At 39.1% G+C, this 18475-nt stretch overlaps 1 protein-coding gene and 1 pseudogene across 1 annotated transcript; both read left to right on the forward strand.

The window, feature by feature from the left end:
* The first annotated feature begins 1669 nt into the window (after window positions 1-1669).
* On the forward strand, window positions 1670-3263 carry LOC118798205 (annotated as a pseudogene).
* A 4581-nt stretch (window positions 3264-7844) lies between these two features.
* LOC118798201 (fish-egg lectin-like) lies at window positions 7845-17849 on the forward strand. Its single transcript, XM_036557575.1, has 5 exons — window positions 7845-7984; window positions 12537-12764; window positions 14935-15125; window positions 16742-16869; window positions 16996-17849. The coding sequence occupies exons 1-5, from the start codon at window positions 7930-7932 to the stop codon at window positions 17135-17137; spliced, it is 744 nt and encodes a 247-aa protein (XP_036413468.1). The 5' UTR covers window positions 7845-7929; the 3' UTR covers window positions 17138-17849.
* The last annotated feature ends 626 nt before the right edge of the window (window positions 17850-18475 follow it).

Raw genomic sequence — 18475 nt, forward strand, 5'->3', positions numbered from 1 at the left:
GGAGGGTTGACGTCAAGCCAACGCTGGGTTTTGACGTCAGCCCGATTTTCATTTTCAACCAAAATTCAACATCTGTCCAACGTCGGAGGGTTGACGTCAAGCCAACGTTAGGTTTTGATGTCAGCCCGATTTTCATTTTCAACTAAAATTCAACGTCAGTCCAACGTCGGAGGGTTGACGTCAAGCCAACGCTGGGTTTTGACGTCAGCCCGATTTTCATTTTCAACCAAAATTCAACATCTGTCCAACGTCGGAGGGTTGACGTCAAGCCAACGTTGGGTTTTGATGTCAGCCCGATTTTCATTTTCAACTAAAATTCAACTTCAGTCCAGCGTCGGAGGGTTGACGTCAAGCCAACGTTGGGTTTTGGCGTCAGTCCGATTTTCATTTTCAACCAAAATTCAACGTCTGTCCAACGCTGGAGTCCAACGTCTGTCTGACGGCAAATTGACGTCCTGTGCCTGCAGGGAACCACGTCTTCGACAGGCCTGTTAACTCTGTATGTAAACTGAAAGCTGGAGTTTCTCCACACCAAACTGGCCAAACCATGTCTTTATGCACTTCGCTTTGTGCACAGGGGCTCAGTCATGCTGGAACAGGAAAGGCTCTTCCCCAAACTACTGTCAGAAAGTTGGCAGCACATAATTGTGTAAAATGTCTGTGTGTGCTTTAACACTGACATCAACCTTCACTGGAACTAAGGGGCCTAAAAAACAGCCCCAGTCCATCAATCCTTCCTCCACCAAACTTTACTGCGTTATGTTCTTCTGACATCTGCCAAACCCAGATCAGTCCGTTAGACTACCAGATAGTGAAGCATGACTTATCACTCCAGAGAACACATTTCCACTGCTCCGCCGTCCATAGCGGTGTGTGATTTTAGGCTTGTGTGCTGCTGCTTATCCATGGGAAACCCATGGAAGCTCCATTTCATGAAGCTCCTGACACACAGTTCTTGTGCTGATGTTGCTTCCAGAGGCAGTTTGGAACTTTTTATCCAATTTCAGCAGCCTCGCTCCGTGACACTGCATGGTCTACCACTTCGTGTTTGAGTCTGAAGCAGATCGATGTTTGGAATGGCATAGTGTATGGAGTCAACTCCAACAATCAGTTTTTGGCCCTGTTCAAACAGTGGTTAAAGTTGGAAGGATCTTGGAAGCACATCAGTGTGGGACCTGCTGGTACCTGGGGAGTCAATGCAAACAATCAGATCTGCAAAAATGTGGGAGGAAGATGGTTTCAATTTAAAGGTGAGCTGGTCTTTGTTTTACTTGACAGACATTTTGCATACAGTAATGAAATGTATACAGTCGTATACTCAATTCTGCTCACTGTAATACACAATTACTGTGTTTTTGGCTAAATTGAACATACTGAAAAAAAAGCATGAAATGTAACCTGTGCAAAGGTTATGGCACATTTTGTACTGTATATTTTTCTCCAATATGTTAAATGCAAATACACAGAAAGTGTGCTCTAGGAGTTTGAGAAAAATGCCAGGTTTAAGTGTGTTTTCTGAAAAGGATGTATTAACTATACCAATGTGGGATCTTGCCCAGTAAAATCTTTTCAGTGATATTTCAAGAGAGACATTTAGGTGTTTGACTTTCTGTCCATCTGCTTCTGCTGCTATACTTGGTCATATTTCCGCTGTTGTTTTCAAGATCTGATGAAACAGGTTGATGCCGGAGGAAAGTATATAGCAGGTGTCAACATGAACAGTGAGTTCACATGTATTAGTGAAAGTTCTTCCTGGACAATAATCCCAGAAAAACTGAAAAGTATGTCAGCTGTGGACCGTACAGCTGCTGGGGAGTCAACGCTGCAGACAACATCTTCATTCTGGAGGTGATCTACAGACACAGCTGAAGATACAACAGATAACGATGTGAACTATGAGTATTTGTCCATTAAACACCATATTGGGCCTGGAGTGCAGTTTTGCCAATACTGCGCTTAAGCAAGTGGTGGCAAGTGAATGTGGTGCTTCTAAATACTTTTGGCATTAAAGAAGATGCCGAAAACATATACATATGGATATATACACTAATAAAATCAACAATAACAGCAGTAGCACGTTTTTACCCAGGGAGCGTGGCGACTCCCAAAAGGCTTTGCACACCTCCTAAGTTACTTACAGTGGTGCGGCCTGTGGTGTTTTTTGGTAAATACAGAGTTAAACTTCACTGTCATTTTTTATTGTAAGTTTTGTTTTAGTTATTTATGTTATTTATTTGTTTTTATTAGGGGTCAAAGCACCAAAGCTGAGCACCATTTGCCTGAACAGGGCACTATAGCATACTAGTTTGTGTTTTGGCCTATTCTCCCTACACCATGAAGCTTACGCTCATAATTCTCTCTGCTAATGATTTATTGAATCATACTAAACCAAAAATTAATCAATAACTCAAAACTGGACCTTCTGGGTGGAAAATTAGAAATTTTATATTAAATTAAAAATTATTCAATTAAAAATTATTTGTCTAGCATTTTGCCTTATTTGACCAAAGCCTGCAGCTTAGTGTGCCATTGTCAAAAGGTAAATCATTGTAAAATTAGAAAACTTTATTAATTGAAGGCCCCTGATCAATAATTATGACAAATGATGAGCATTTGGTGAAGTCTGATTTCCTGTCATTTATCTGCTGTTTGTGACCTCATTTATCTAATCTGTGCTTGGACTCCACAAATTGCACCTTTTATGTTTTGCAATGTTTTTGTTTTGATCGTACTTTTATTTCAGTGATGACTAAAAATCTTTGTGTTTAGCATGTTTGCTACTCTTATTATCTTATTACACTATATCTATATACCTTTATTAGTCTCTGCCATGTTCATTTTCAGTCTGAGTCTGCTTTATTTCAGGGTTTGACTCCAACTGCTTGTGGTGGCTCCTTAAAATTTGAGAAGATACCTGGATCTCTTTCCATGATTGACGTTTCCACTGTTGGAAAAGTCTTTGGGGTCAATTCCAATGGAGATGTCTATCAGAGGTAATTTTATTACGCAGTTATTATTGTGTATATTGGATGGTTTGTAATAAAAGTGGAAGCTGAGTCTTATAGAAATAAGATACCTTGTCTGGTGGAACCAAATGACCAATTTGATCGGTATCTTGCAGGGATGGTGTTTCACCAAGTAACCCTGCTGGCACTGGGTGGTGCCAAGTATCGTCCTCTAAGAAAGTCAAGCATGTTTCCTACGGTAATGGCCACCTGTGGCTCATCGGCAGAGATGACAGCATCATGGACTGCACCGAATAAAAGAAGCGAGACCTCTAGAGCCCTAAAGTCAAGTTCAGATCAGACAAATTATCTCATCTTAGTCTCTGGGGATGTTTCCACCTTTTCTATTGCATTTAACCATATATTCCACACTTTTCTGGCTGTATAAAGAACATAATATTAAGATCACTGCAATAAATCTTTTCTTTGATTAAGCAAATTTGAGTCCAGTCTTATTCTTTCATTTTATTTATTATTTGATTTTATTTTGACTTTCTTTTGAAAAGTCCAGGGAACGAGAAACAAGGCAGTTACCCTTAGCAAAATATTACTAATGTAAAAATCACAAGTCCTCTATTCTAGTGTCATATGTAATAATAATTAATGTATGTATCAGTTTTAAAAGTACTGTGAGTTATTCTAGGTACTAGAATAGCTATACTATTACTAACCCATTTACATGTATGCATTTGGCACACCTTTATCCAGAGCGACTTACAGTTAAATCCTGTCCCAGAAGTAGGTTAATGTAGAGTTAGAAGTCTTGACCAAGGACTCTTACTGGTGTACTGTGGTGTGCTCGCCCAGGCAGGGAACCTAACACCTGTCTGCTGCATGGACATCAGAGGTCTTACCCACTACACTGTACTCAATCACCAGCCACTAGTACTATGCATTGATGGCCAGACTGGTCTCCTCAGTAAGTCACATCAAATGGCTAAGTTCATCCATAAGAACAGACTCTTTCAGCTCCTAAACAGCTCTCCATTCAACAGCATTGGCAGTTTGTTCAAACTCAACTGAAGTCAGAAATATTATGACCTTTGTGTCTTTTTTAGGGGGTGCCCACACGCTACTCTCTGCTCAGTCCTGTGTTCCTGCCGCAATGTGCACGTTGCTCTAACTCAGCTGGTAATTGGTAAAAATCCTCTAGTCTTGAGTTGTAAGTGTTTCCCTCTCTTGTGGGACTCTCACGGGTATGTACAAAAAGGAGAAAGAAACAAAAGAAAATACATACAGTATAACTGTTTGAATTTAAAAAGGAGGAGCGATTTCTTCCTGTTACACCGAAACAAGTATTCGGTTCTCTCTGTGAATTGGCTTTAATGTATATCAGCTGGTATGTGTGAGTGTGTGTGTGGGGGGGTTCTTCAACATCACAATACATTTTTAACCAGCCTTGTTTAAATGAGTTAACTCATGAATACAACTATGAGTATAATATGGTCACCAGTCATTTTATGAAGCAATCTATGCAATAGCATTTCGATTTCCAGTAGAATTTTCTATCTAATTTTAAAAAGGGCCAAAGTGTTCATTATAGCACCATAAAGGGTTCTTTTCACATGGTTCTATTTAGAAGGGTTCCATTATTATTACAAGCCATGACATAAATTCAGTGCTTCCACAGTGAGTGTGTATATAACATTTAATCTCCATCAGGACAGATCCACGATAGCCCTGGTTTCTCACTAACTAGTGTGTTAATTAGTGCATATACCATTAGAAGTGCACTCATTAGTTCAGCAGGTGAAGTACAGAAGTGTGCGGTTTGGGATGCAGCGTTAGATCAGCATAATTAATGCATTTATCAAGGTAAATTAATGCATTTATTGAGGAAAGCTGGTGTTGGCTTTGCTTTTGGCAGTTTTTCAAAATTCGCTTGACGTTTAAGGCACCTCAGTGTAACTGTAGTACAATTTAATGTGGAGCGGAAAATTCAAATGAAGGGAGCAGTGGAGAGAGAAGAATGGAAGAAAGTGGGGGGCATAAGTACGGGATAGGGGTTTACGAGGTCCTAGTTTTAGAAGTTAACCACTTCTCCTAATAGGAAGATTTCCATCACACCATATCACCATCCTTCCTGGGTTTTAGCGCCACTGTAAAACCCTTGCCCTACAGCTATTGGTTCAACTGGTAAAGACCATGTCAGGACAACAGACTTTTTGTGTGTGAAGCATACACATAGCTGTATGTACATATACTTAAAATAACAGACATTCTGTTTTAAGCAAATACAAGTCAGGGCACACCTACAAAACACATTCAGTGAAAGTCAGGAAAACACATGATCAGCCATATATGGATCTATTGGCGACACAATCAATATTTGTGTGCAGATGTCTGGTAGCAATTGGTGTAATATGCAATTTATAAGGAAGAACCAAGTAAAATAGAAAGGAAATAACTAAAACTAAAAATAGAAAACACAATAAACAAGTTTAATAAAAACACACAGTGCTGTGAAAAGGTATTTCTGATTTAGTCTGTTTTTGCATAACTGTCGCACTAAATGGTTTCAGATCCTCATAAAATATACACAAGGCAAGAAGAATGATGAGAAAATACAAAACAAGTTTTTAAATTATAATTTCATCATTTATTTATTGAAGAAAAAGGTTATGCAGCACCTTTGTCAAAAAAGTAATTGCCCCCAAACTTACTAACTGGTTGTGCCACCTTTAGAAGCAACAAGTGCAACCAAACACTTCTTAACTCCAGATCAGTCTTTCACATCGCTGTGGAGGAATATTGGCCCACATTTTTCTGTAGAATTGATTTAATTCAGCCACATTGGAGCTTAAACTGCCTAATATCCTACCACAAAATCTCAATAGAGTTCAGGACTTTGTCTAGGCCACTCAAAAGCTTTAATACTGTTTCTTTTGAACCATTCAGTGGTGGACTTGCCCTTGTGCTTTGGATTGTTGTTTTGCTGTATAACCCAGCTGGGCTTGAGCTTTTTGGTAGAGATCAGAATTCATGGTTCCATCAACTACGACAAGTCATCCAGCCCCTGACGCATTAAAGCATCTCCTCAATATCACACCACCACCACCATGCTTCACTGTTGGTATGATGATCTTATTGTAGAATGCTGGATTAGCTTTACACCAGATATAACAGGATCTCTGTCTTCCAAAAAGTTCCACTTTCAACACATCAGTCCACAGAACATTATTTCAAAAGGCTTGGTTTATTGTAAAAGGTGTTTTTTAAAAATGTGAGGTGAGCTTTTATGTTTATTTTGGCTCCCATGGATATCATTTTTGCCCCCCAGTCTCTTTCTAATAGTGGAATTATAAACACTGAATTTGTTCAGTGTTCAAGGCCTGCAGTTCCTTAGATGTTTGTGACTTCCTGGATGAGTTGTTGCTGTGCTCTTGGAGGAACTTTGGTAGGCCGGGCACTTCTAGAAGGATTCACTGCTGTTCACCAAGTTTTCAATTTAGAGATAATGTCTCTAACTGTGGTTCACTGGCATCCCAGAGCCTTTGTAACCATTTATGGACTGTTATATTTCAATAACCAGAATTTCTTTTGATCACAGCATAGTGTTCTGCTGTTGACACCTTTTAGCCTATTTCACATTGCTGAAAAAGTCTTATTTAAGTGATGTTTAGTTTCAGCAGGGCTGGAAGTATGTCAAGCTGGTGTGGGTTAACTTGTTTAATTGATCCCACGTATCAACTAAATATTGGTTTGGTTGATTAAGTTACTAAGGTGGCAATTTCTTTTTCCACACAGGGCCACTTGGTGTTCGATAACTATTTTCCTTCAATAAATGATTGTTTGTTGATTCAGGTTGTCTTTGTCTTATTTAAAATTTGGTTTAAAGATCAGAAATAGTCAAGATTGACACACAAAAATAGTAGTAATACTTTTCCATGACACTATAGGTGACTTCCATTAACTGATATCTTCTCGATTTCTCACTCCTACTTCCTCCAGCTTGTGACCTAGAAACTGATTGCAGTCCACTATCTTTAAGGATGTGTCAGTTTTATAAATGTGCTCAGAGAAGGAGAAAGGAGAGGAGGCTTCCAGCATAATGATGCATTCTAATGTTCTGTCTTAAGGCACATTTTAAATATAGCTAACTGTGATTTGAGTTTAATGAGATTGAGACATTTTTCTGGTGTGGGCTGAGCTGTGTTCTACATGGGAAATTCCAGATGGCAAGCATGTATTTCGCGACTGGTCACTTGGACAAGTAGATACCAAGTTCCTTTCTAGACAGGCACAATTCTTGGACATTGTGATGATGTTAAGTATCAATTTGATTATCTCAGTAACCCCCGGATGGCGGATTTGTCTAAGGCCTGAGTAAAAAAAAATCACAAATATCACAAAATAAACTGATGGGATTCATTCCTCAAGACCATGCAGGTAAAAGTCAGATTAAGGATTTAATGGGCTACCTGTGGAATTACAGTTAAAGATTAATATGGCACATAGAGAAATTAACAGTGATGCTCCCGAGTTATCTGGAAACCTATTTCTCTCATATTTACAAGACACAATATTGCTGACCTTACTTTAGTTAGCTTTAGTACCATGATCAGTAAGAGGTCTCTTGGATATTCAGGGGCACATTCATTAACAGAATAACCTGCCCGTCACCTGCCTTGTTACCTATCAAGGACTTCAATGGAAATGCATTTATGAATTTATTGTTATACTTGACATACAAGCTGAGATGTAATTCTCACTTTTATTGTCAAGCACAACACAATAAAGTCATAAACTTCAACATCTCCCCAGGATCCTCCCCTCCTGATTGGCCCTTTCTGGTTTATCTTGGCTCCTTCATCAGATTTACCTGAGTTTGTTCCTCTTTCTTTGATTATATATACTCTCCAGGTCTGCTCAGTCTCAGCATTGCAGTTCTAATCAAGACGAACACTGACTCTGACTGAAGACCATGGAGAGAACAGCAGTCCTCTTTGTTCTCCTCAGCTTCTGCATCACCTCCCTGGGTGAGTATGTGTGTCTCTTTAAAATGAACATATACAGTAAGGGATATATATACAGTACATATATCCACATATAATGTCTTTTGACTTTGTGCTTATAAACGTGAATAAAAAGTATGTACTCAAACAGAAAAGACTGTTTTAGACACTTTATTAAAATATACATATTTGTAAAAGTTAATATAAACCAAAAAAAAATGTTCTACATATGAATTCTCCAAAGCAAAATGAAAAATGTTCACCTGGTGTCATTATAAACGACTGAAGGAGCTTCCTGAAGTTCTCAAGAAGAGCATCATTAAACAACATGAACAGAAAAAGCTACAGAGCCATAGAAAAGACCTTATATGTACAAAGTCAAAAACACATTATGCATATAAATCTGAAGTGGTTATATACAATAGTAGTATATTCAATAATAAAAAAACAAAAGTGTCTGAATACTTGTTTTCCCTAAATGTATACTAATTGTCCACTTTATCAGAAACCACTCCACCTTGCTGGTGTCCAGTTAAAGACTGCAGTACATGTGTTAAAGTTTGTATTAGCTATCCTCTATTTCTCCTCCATCAATGGTCAGTTTTTGACCCAGACTTGCTCTTGGTTTGATACTTACGGTTGGTGCACCACTCTGAATCTCCCCTAGAAAAGAGACTTGAGCACAAGTCTCTCCTGCTGCTCAGATATTTCACCTGTGAAAAACTATCCACCTCTCCTCTTGAGTTTTAGTTTTGTGTTTACTAGACATTTCAGTACAGTGAATGTAGGCCAACAATTCTTGACGTGGGTGATGAATGTGTTTTTCACTCATTGTTTCCATTCCTATCTCGTGGTGTATCACTGCGATCATGTTGTGCAGAAAGATGTTGCGTATCTTTTACCAGTCTGTTGCTGCAAGTGCAATTTTCTTCGCAGCAATCTGTTGAGGTAGCAGCATCAGAGCCAGCGACACAAAGAAATGGAACAAGTTGCAGAAGAAGGCTGGCTCTGTGCTGGGGACTGCTTTGAAGCCCTAGATTTGGTTGTTGAGAGAAGGATGTTGCACAAATTGCTCAGTAAAATATACTTCACATGCCCTACATGACCTACTGTCGTGCGCATACCATATCTCATTATATATGATTCTCTCGAATGCACAGCATTGGTATTACCGGATCCGCCCTTTCCTGGCTTTCCTCACATCTTAGTGATAGATGGCAGCTATTCAGAATAATAAATCCTCTATGCTGTCTGTTTCTAAGGGTGTTCCACAGGGCTCAGTTTTAGGTCCATTGCTCTTTACCATCTACATTCTGCCACTTGGCCATATAATATGCTATCATGGTTTAAGTTTTTGTCATAACACAGACGACACTCAGATCTATGTTAGTGTCAGCCCTGTTCAGACGACACCACCGCCTGCTTTATCTGACTGTATTCATGACAAAGTCATGGATGAGTTTGAACTTTTTAAAACTGAATGCCAGCAAAACTGAGTTGCTTTTAATTGGCTCAAAGTCACTGATATCCAGCTCATCTGTCCTCATCTGTGGCATCAATATTGATGGGATTCTGGTAACACCTTCTCCCCACGTCCGCAACCTTGGAGTTATTTTTGACCCCACACTCTCTTTTAACATCCCCATCAATTGCATTGTTAAGACAGTATTTTTACATCTTCGTAATATTTCTCGTCTCCGACCGTTTCTCAGCCAAGCCGATGCAGAAACACTTGTGCATGCATTAGTGACATCACGGCTGGACTATTGCAGTGTTATTCTATCTGCCCTCCCTGTCAAAACCCTCACTAATGTTACAGTATGTTCAAAATGCAGCTGCTAGGATCGTCACCTTTTCTAAAAAGAATGAGCTCATCACCCCTGTTCTTCAGAGTCTTCATTGGTTGCCCATTACATTTTGTGTTCAGTACAAGGTTCTCCTTATAACATACAAAGCTTTGCATGTTCTGACACCTCAGTATTTGGCTGAGCTTCATCATCTATTTGTGCCATCCCGTACATTAAGATGGCAAAATTTAGGCCTTCTTCGTGTTCCAAGATTCAAATTGATTTCTATGGGTGGTCGATCATTTAGTGTAGTAGCTCCCAAGTCTCTCCCAGTCTGTTCAGAATGCCACCACTCTATCCTCGTTTAAGTCTCCATTAAAGACTTACTTGTTTTCACTTTGTTATTGTTGTTCCATTTATACTTGAATGTTTACCTATATTGTCCTTTTGCTGTTAATTGTTTAAATGTGTTCATGTTCTTTTGATTGTAAAGTGTCCTTGAGCATGGAAAAGGTGCTACATAAATAATAGTGATGGCGTGATGATACTGGGAGGCTCCTTCAACTCTGCTGTTATAAGGGCTCCTACAGGAAGTCATTCCTGCCCACTGCAATGGTAGTTTATAATGATCCTCCTCTGTGTAGGGAGAGGGATCTTAAATTCTTTTTTTATGCCATGCAAAATGCAAATAAGAACTAAATGCAATGATGTGCAAATTATTTAAACCCTATATTTCATTGAAAATAGTACAAAGACAACATATCAAATGTTGAAACTTTGAAATTGTATTGTTTTTTAAAAATATTTGCCCATTTTGAAAAAGTTGGGACAGGGGCAACAAAAGGGTAGTAAAGTTGCGGAATGCTGAAAAAAAACACAACTGGTGGTTTCAGAAATAAGGATGAGGATTTCACTCTGTGAAAGACTGCACGATCAAATTCAATTCAAGAATAACATTTTTCAATGTAAAACGGCAAAAAACTTCTGCTTTTCATCATCTACGGTACATAATAACATTAAAGGATTCACAGAATCTGGAGAAATCTCTGTATGTAAGGGACAAGGCCAAAAACCAGTATATGCTGGCCGTGATCTTTGAGCCCTCAGGGGGCACTGCATTAAAAACAGACATGATTCTGTAGTGGAAATCACTGCATGGGCTCAGAAGCACTTCTGAAAACTACTTTGAACACAGTTTATCACTGCATCCACAAATGCAAGTTAAAACTCTAAAACATAAAGAATAAACCAAATATAAACAGGATCCAGAAACGCTGCCACCTTCTCTGGGCATGAGCTCATTTAAAATGGACTGAGGGGAAGTGGAAAAGTGTCGTGTGGTCTGACGAATCAACATTTGAAATTCTTTTTGGAAATCATGGACACTGTGTCCTCCAGGCTAAAGACCACTCAGCTTGTTATCAGTGCACAGTTCAAAGCCAGTATTCATGATGATATAGGGGGCATTAGTGCACATGGCATGGGCGATGTGCACATCTGTGAAGGCACCATTAATGCTGAACGATATAGACAAGTTTTGGCAACATATGCTGCCATCCAGACAACGTCTTTTTCAGGGAAGGCCTTGATTATTTTAGCAAGACAATGTCAAACCACATTCTGCATGTATTACAACAGCATTGCTCCATATTAAAAGAGTCCGGGTGCTAAACTGGCCTGCCTGCAGTCCAAACATGTCACCACTGAAACATTTGAAGGGTTATGAAATGAAAAATATGAAAAATGAGCCCCTGACCTGATGAGCAGCTGAAATCCTGTATCAAACAAGAACAGGAAAACATTTCACTTTCTAAACTACAGCAGTGTCTCCTCAGTTCCCAAACGCTTACAGAGTGTTGTTAAAGAAGAGGTGATGAAACACAGAGGTAAACAGGCCCCCGTCCCAACTTTTTTGGAACATGTTGTTGGTATCAAATTCAAAATAGGCATATATTTAAAAAAAAATACAATTTCTCAGTTTTAACATTTGATATGTTGTCTTTGTAGTATTTCCCTTAAAATATGGTTTACATGATTTGCGTATCATTGCATCCTATTTTTATTTACATTCTGCACAGCATCCCAACTTTCTTGGAAATGGGGTTGTATATATTTGTAATTTGTTAATTTTTTACCTACTTCATGCCTCTGTTGTGTAAGTTATGTGTGTTGGCGGATTTATGTGAATTGCTGCTACAACACAGCAATTTCCCTTTGAGGATCAATCAATCAATCAATTAATTTAATCAGTCAATCAAGCTACACTGTAAAACATGGTTTGTCTGATCAACCTAAAAAAATATTTCATGTGGTAAAAATTAAATTAGCTAGTTTTATTCAGTTTAAATAAATGCTTTGAATGAACAATTCTTTCAATTAATGTAATTTTTTAGTGGAATAAAACTAGTTCAATTGCTTGTTACTACATGAAGTCATTTTTTTAGGTTGACAGCCATTGTTGTCTGAACTGTGCTGAACCACATCACTGTATCTCCTCTCTTGTTAATACACACTGTGCAATATATCATAACCTGTAACTGTAATGACCCTTGCACTGTGCACTTTAGACTGTAAACACTGCTGATATTTATAGTTATGTTTATATTCATTGTGTTGTAACTACCTTATACCCCTTAGTGCATTACCACATCTCATGTAAATAGAACAAATCTGTCTTATATGCTCTGTAAATATGCAATAGATATACTTATTTCTGCTCTCTCATCTATCTATCTATCTATCTATCTATCTATCTATCTATCTATCTATCTATCTATCTATCGTTACAGCTCTGGAGTGTAGAGTGGTTCCAGGCAGGCTGAAGCAGATTGATGTTTCGAACGGTCAAGTGTTTGGGGTCAACTCCAGCAATCACATCTACACCCTGTACAGCAACAGCTGGATCCAGGTTCCTGGATCTCTGAAGCATGTCAGTGTGGGACCTGCTGGCGTCTGGGGAGTCGATTTCAACAATTACGTCTACAAACTTGGGAGAGGAGATTGGGTTTTTGTTCCAGGTGGGCTGGTCTTACTTCACAGACATGTTACATACAGTAATGTAACATATCGCTGCTGTCAGAACAAAACCTCGTATCTCCAAAATGGTAACTTTACAGGAGAAGGAAAAAACCTACTTTACTTTTAATGTAAGTCAATGGAACCAGATTTTTTTCCAAGTCATTTAGGTCAGTTTCTTTTGGTCCATTCTTCGCGAAATTCTCACGCCGTTTTAAGGACAACAGGTATTTTCAAATTATGTCAAAAACTGAAAAACAACAAAAAAGGAGATATACTGTAATAATGTACCCACTTCTGCACACTGTAATACACAGTTACTACTTATTTACTGAATTTAACATTGAACAAAACAAACAAAAATCCTTGTTCAATTAAGTTAAATTAAATTCAACTATTTCATCATACGTACACAGGGGTAGAGTATAACGAAACACGTTCAAGCTACTCCTCTGGTGCATAAACATGTAAGCATAAACATTTAGGTGAGGACATGAGCGCACATGTACTAGTGGATAACATAATATGTAAACACGCAATAAGTACCAAAAACAACAAATAGACTCAGGTCCAGTGTGTAAATTATATTTAAATGTTCAGTAAATGATGTTATGAAAGTTTGTTCAAGTGCTCAGTCCAAGTAAAGTCAGACAGCAGTAACATGAAGAGAGTCTGATACAGTTTGTATATAGTTTGAGTAGTGTTTGTCTTCGTGATCTGGTGGGAGCTGTGGCGGTGACCAGTTTAACAACTCGAAACTAGGGATTTCACTTGTGGAGCAGTGGAGCTGCCGTACCAGACTGTGATGTGGTCACTGTGGACCTGTAGAAGTTGCAGAGGAGCTGATGTGGCAGGATTGAGACTATAAGCATCCTGTATGTTCATATATACAGTCTACAGGATGCTTATGGAAAATATAAAAATGTGTCTGCACAAAATTTGTGACATTTTATACTGCAGTTAAATTCAGCAAATTTGCAGACGATGCCATATTTAGTTGTGCCCCCTGTAGAGCAGAAGTATTCAAACTTTTTTCTCCCGATGCCCTCTTGCCAGTTTTTGAGGACTTCAGATAAAACTTACACAATATAACATGCAATCAGGGCAAATCATCCCATTTGTCCAGAACCTTTATTGTCTATTATTAACTGGCTAACAAAATAAAATAAAAATGACAGTGTTATGAAATATTTTTTTTAATATTAATTTCTTGCAATTTTCTATCTCAACTCTCACCTGTGCCCCAGAGTTTGAATACCTCTGCTGTTTCCCTTAGAAAAATGTGCAACACATGTCAATTGATTGGGGGTGTTTACACTGTTTTATATGTATGTTTTATATGTACACATATATACAGAGTAGGGCTGGTGAGTGCTGAAGCGCACAGTGCCTATCCTCTGTTGAATTACTTCATGAAATGGGTTTCCATGGCCGAGCAGCTGCACACCACTTTACACCACTCCATCCATAATATGTATGGATATTAAGATCAAAATGCACAATGGAGTGGTGCAAAGTACGCTGGACTCTGGATCAGTGGAAACGTGTTCTGTGGAGTGACCAATCAGCTTCTCTATCAGTCAGTCTGATGGACGAGTCTGGGTTTGGCGAATGCCAGGAGAACGTTACCTGCCTGACTGCACTGTACCAGCTGTAAAGTTTGGTGGAGGAGGGATGATGATATGGGGTTGTTTTTCAGGGGTTGGTCTAGAACCCTTAGTTCCAGTGAAGGGAAATCTTAATGCTTCAGCAGAACAAGATATTTTGGACATTTCTATGCTTCCAACTTTGTGGGACAGTTTGGGGAAGAACCCTTTCCTGTTCCAGCATGACTGAGCCCCAGTGCACAAAGCAGCTCCATAAAGGCCTGACTGGGTGAGTTTGGTGTGGAAGAACTTGACTGGTCCTCACAGAGCCCTGACCTCAACCCCATCAACACCTTTGGGATGAACTAGAACGGAGACTGTGAGCCAGACCCTCTCGTCCAACATCAGTGTCTGACCTCACAAATGCTCTTTTGACTGAATGGGCACAAATTCCCACAGACTCTCTCCAACATCTTGTAGAACAGTGTTTCTCAACCTGTGGGTTTTTCCCCACGTCTTTACATTTAGGTGTTTTGATTTCTGTTTCTGCCCCTAAACTACATCTTTGTCTGCCCTTGCTTCCCAGGCCTGCTGAAACAGGTGGATGCAGGAGGAATGGTCTCTCCAGCAGGTGTCAACATGAATGATGATATCTACTGCCTTACTGGGGGGCAAGGTTCTTCCTGGAAGCATATCCCAGGAAAGCTGAAGTACCACAGCTGTGGGCCGTACAGCTGCTGGGGAGTCAACGCTGCAGACAACATCTACATTATGAAGGTGATCTACAAATAGAGCTGAAGATACAACAGATAATAATGTCAACTACGAGGATTTGTTAAACAGCATACAGGGCTTGAAGTGAATATTACTGCTGTTAACCAGGTGGTGAAAAGTGGCATGTTGTGCTTTGAAATATGTTTTTTGGTAAATCTTTAAACTTTACTGTCATTTTCTTTAATTCAGCTTTTAAAAAGACCTTAAAATGAATTGTCTAGACCAAACCAAAAGGCCAACAGACATGAAACTTGGTCAAATGGTAGTACTCTCTCCCGCTACTCAGGCTCACAAGTTCGACTGGCCTGAAGGGGGCGCTACAGCAGCATGGTGTTTTACGTCTTCGCCCATATTTCCAACACAATGAGGCTTACAGAAATATTTGCTTTGTGCTGCTGATTTATTGGCTCATACTAAACCAAAATTCATCAAAAAACTCATAGTGGCCCTTTTTGGGGGAAAAAAAATTAGAATTTTTTGCCAAAAACTACTTTTGTGGACTTTTAGTTGTTTTAATCCAATCCTCACAAAATTGGTGTTGAATTATCCGCAAGAGCCTGAACTTCAATAATTTCCAAAAATATTGAAATTTGTAAACAACTTGGCATGATGACTAGAAAACTGTGGCCACCATGAGCCAATCAGCTTTCAGCAGACATTTGACAGGCTCACTTTTCAACTTCATTGGTATGTCTAAGTAGGGACGTGTGGTTACCCTATAAAATTTCAAAACAACTGACCACTGAGGGGCTCAATTTTTCCAAAATTCTAATCAAATATATTAGAGCTGGACCCGAAAATTCGACTATTTGGATGTTGGTTCATTGGGTAGGTATTCGATTTTTAATTTTGGGATTCGGATATTCTTTTTTTGGGGTTAAATGTAGATTATCGATTGAGGCGAACTGCAAAATACTGTAACATTAAGGGTTCTCAGGGGAAACTTAGACGGATCGAGGTTATTAACGCAGCTTTAATTTTTAATTTGCTAAAGGCAGCGCAAAACACGCCAAGACGAAACACAACCTCTCCCACGCTAAAAGCTAAAAACACAGCTCTCTGCTCTGGAAAACCTACCACTCTATCCGTATTGAGGCTCTTCAACATAAAAGTCTTTGTACGAATGAAACTAAAACAGCCCAACATAAACATTTTCTTAAAATGAAAACTGAACTACTTACATCGCGGTACGGTAACTTTACAATACATTTTGTCAGCACATTCTTCTACTATATTTACAGTTTTTATATTTTTATATATATATTATTAGATTTACACTGGTTAACCTATGCATGCACTGTGCTGTTACCCCCTAGCCCACCGCTAATAGAGTCTAGCGGGCCTGGTTGACGTAGCGAAGCCGCTTTGCGAGCGCTGCAGCGCTCTGCGAGGAAAGCAGCTAGTCTGGAAATTCGGACTTTACAGCAGATGAAGCCGCAGATCTGCGTTCAACACGGCCGTCGGACACGATTTTCTAAATGAATTTCTCAGTGTCCCATCTCCTTGAAAAATATCTTAAATGAAGGTCCCTGATCAATAAACATGACCTGTGCAGTACACTTGATCTAGTCTCTGCCATGTTTTTACTGAATTTTCAGTCTGAGTCTGCTTTATTTCAGGGTGTGACTCCAACTGCTTGTGGTGGCTCCTTAAACTGGCAGCAGATATCTGGAGCTCTGTCCATGATCGAAGTCTCCACTGATGGAAAAGTCTATGGGGTTAATTCCAATGGACATGTTTATAGGAGGTAATTTTATTAAGTAGTTATTAATGTGTATATTAGATATTTGGAAATGAAAGTGGTGGGTGAGTCTTAGAAATGAGATACCTTGTCCTGTGATACCAAATGACCAATTTTATTGGTATCTTGCAGAGAGGGTGTTTCACCAAGTAACGCTGCTGGCACTGTGTGGCGCCAAGTGCCGTCTCCTCAGAAAGTCAAACACGTTTCCTATGATCTCGGCCACCTGTGGCTCATCGGCAGAGATGACAGCATCATGGACTGCACCGAATAAAAGGAGCGAGACCTCTAGCGCCCTACAGTCAAGTTCAGATCAGATGTCCCATCCCTTCTTAGAGTCTCTGGGGATGAACAGCAGCAAAAAAGAAATAGTTATGATCTATAATCAACTCTTTCCTGATTAAATTTCCACCTTTTCTATTGCATTTAACCAAATCTTTCACATGTTGCTAGGCTGAAAAAGAAGGTAATATTAAGCCCAATGAAATAAATCTTTATTTTGATTAATCAAATTTGAATCCAGTGTTATTTTTTCATTTCATACATTCTATGATTTAAGGGCTTTGTGTTGAAAGTCCAGGGTACTAAGAAAGAAGCAGATACTTTTAGTAAAGTGTTGCTCTTGAAAAAACAGAAGTCCTCTATTTAGATTTCTACTTGCATACTTAATTATAATTAATGTATTTAAGTATCAAATGTAAAAGTACTGAGTAATTCTAGCTGCTTTAGAATAGCTGTGCTATTACAGACACTTTTATTGTGCTCACCCAGGGAATCTAAGTCCTGTCTGCTGGATGGAGAGCAGAAGTGTTACCCACTACACTGTACTCAACCACCAGCCACTAGTACTATGCATTGATGGCCAGGCTGGTCTCCTCAGTGAGTTACATCAAATGGAGAGTTCACCAATAAGAACCGGCTGTTTCAGCTCCTAAACAGCTCTCATTCAACGGCATTGCCAGTTTTATAAGTATGTGTTTTTATTTATATTATACTTTTTAGCGTATTTAGTACATTAGCACACACAGACATATTTACAGCCAAGATGTTTGATTTTTGTTGAAAGTGCAAAATGACTCTTCTTAACCGACCCATGTTCTAAGCAATGTCTGTTTACTGCATGTAACTCCAATGAAATATAAAATATTATCATAGCAAGATAGCAAGCAGTGAGGCAACCTACTAATGTTGCTTAGACTACACGCATTCAGACAAATATCTGACTGTTCTTGCTGGTGTCATGCATCCCTCCGGACTCCTCCATGGACTCCATCTCCCAGAATCCTCTGGGAGATCATGTGACTCCTGACCTTCCACCCCTCTCCAATCACCATTCAGCCTCTCCTGAATACTAATCAGTTTCACCTGTTGCTGTCTTTGTTTGCCTAGTAAGAGTAGTATAAAGCCCAGGCTTTTAGTTTAGATCTTTGTGAGGTATCACATTCTTTTCTGTATTTTTGGACTTTTCCCTTTTTGCCTTTGCCCTCTGGACTCTGTTTGCTGATTGTTATGTTTGTTTGTTTGTTTGTACTTTCTGTCTCTGTTGGATTTGACTTTTGCCTGTTACCTGACTATGATTTTGGATCATGATTTCACAAGTAAAGCTTTTTTC

Source organism: Colossoma macropomum, unplaced genomic scaffold, assembly GCF_904425465.1.
Source record: "Colossoma macropomum unplaced genomic scaffold, Colossoma_macropomum, whole genome shotgun sequence".
Lineage (NCBI taxonomy): Eukaryota > Metazoa > Chordata > Actinopteri > Characiformes > Serrasalmidae > Colossoma > Colossoma macropomum.

Excerpts from the sequence above, each read along its gene's own strand:
- LOC118798201 (XM_036557575.1), top strand. The coding sequence starts at position 7,930 with ATGGAGAGAACAGCAGTCCTCTTTGTTCTCCTCAGCTTCTGCATCACC. Across the intron at positions 15,126-16,741 it reads ACAACATCTACATTATGAAG|GGTGTGACTCCAACTGCTTG; the intron begins GTGATCTACAAA and ends GCTTTATTTCAG. Across the intron at positions 16,870-16,995 it reads AATGGACATGTTTATAGGAG|AGAGGGTGTTTCACCAAGTA; the intron begins GTAATTTTATTA and ends GGTATCTTGCAG.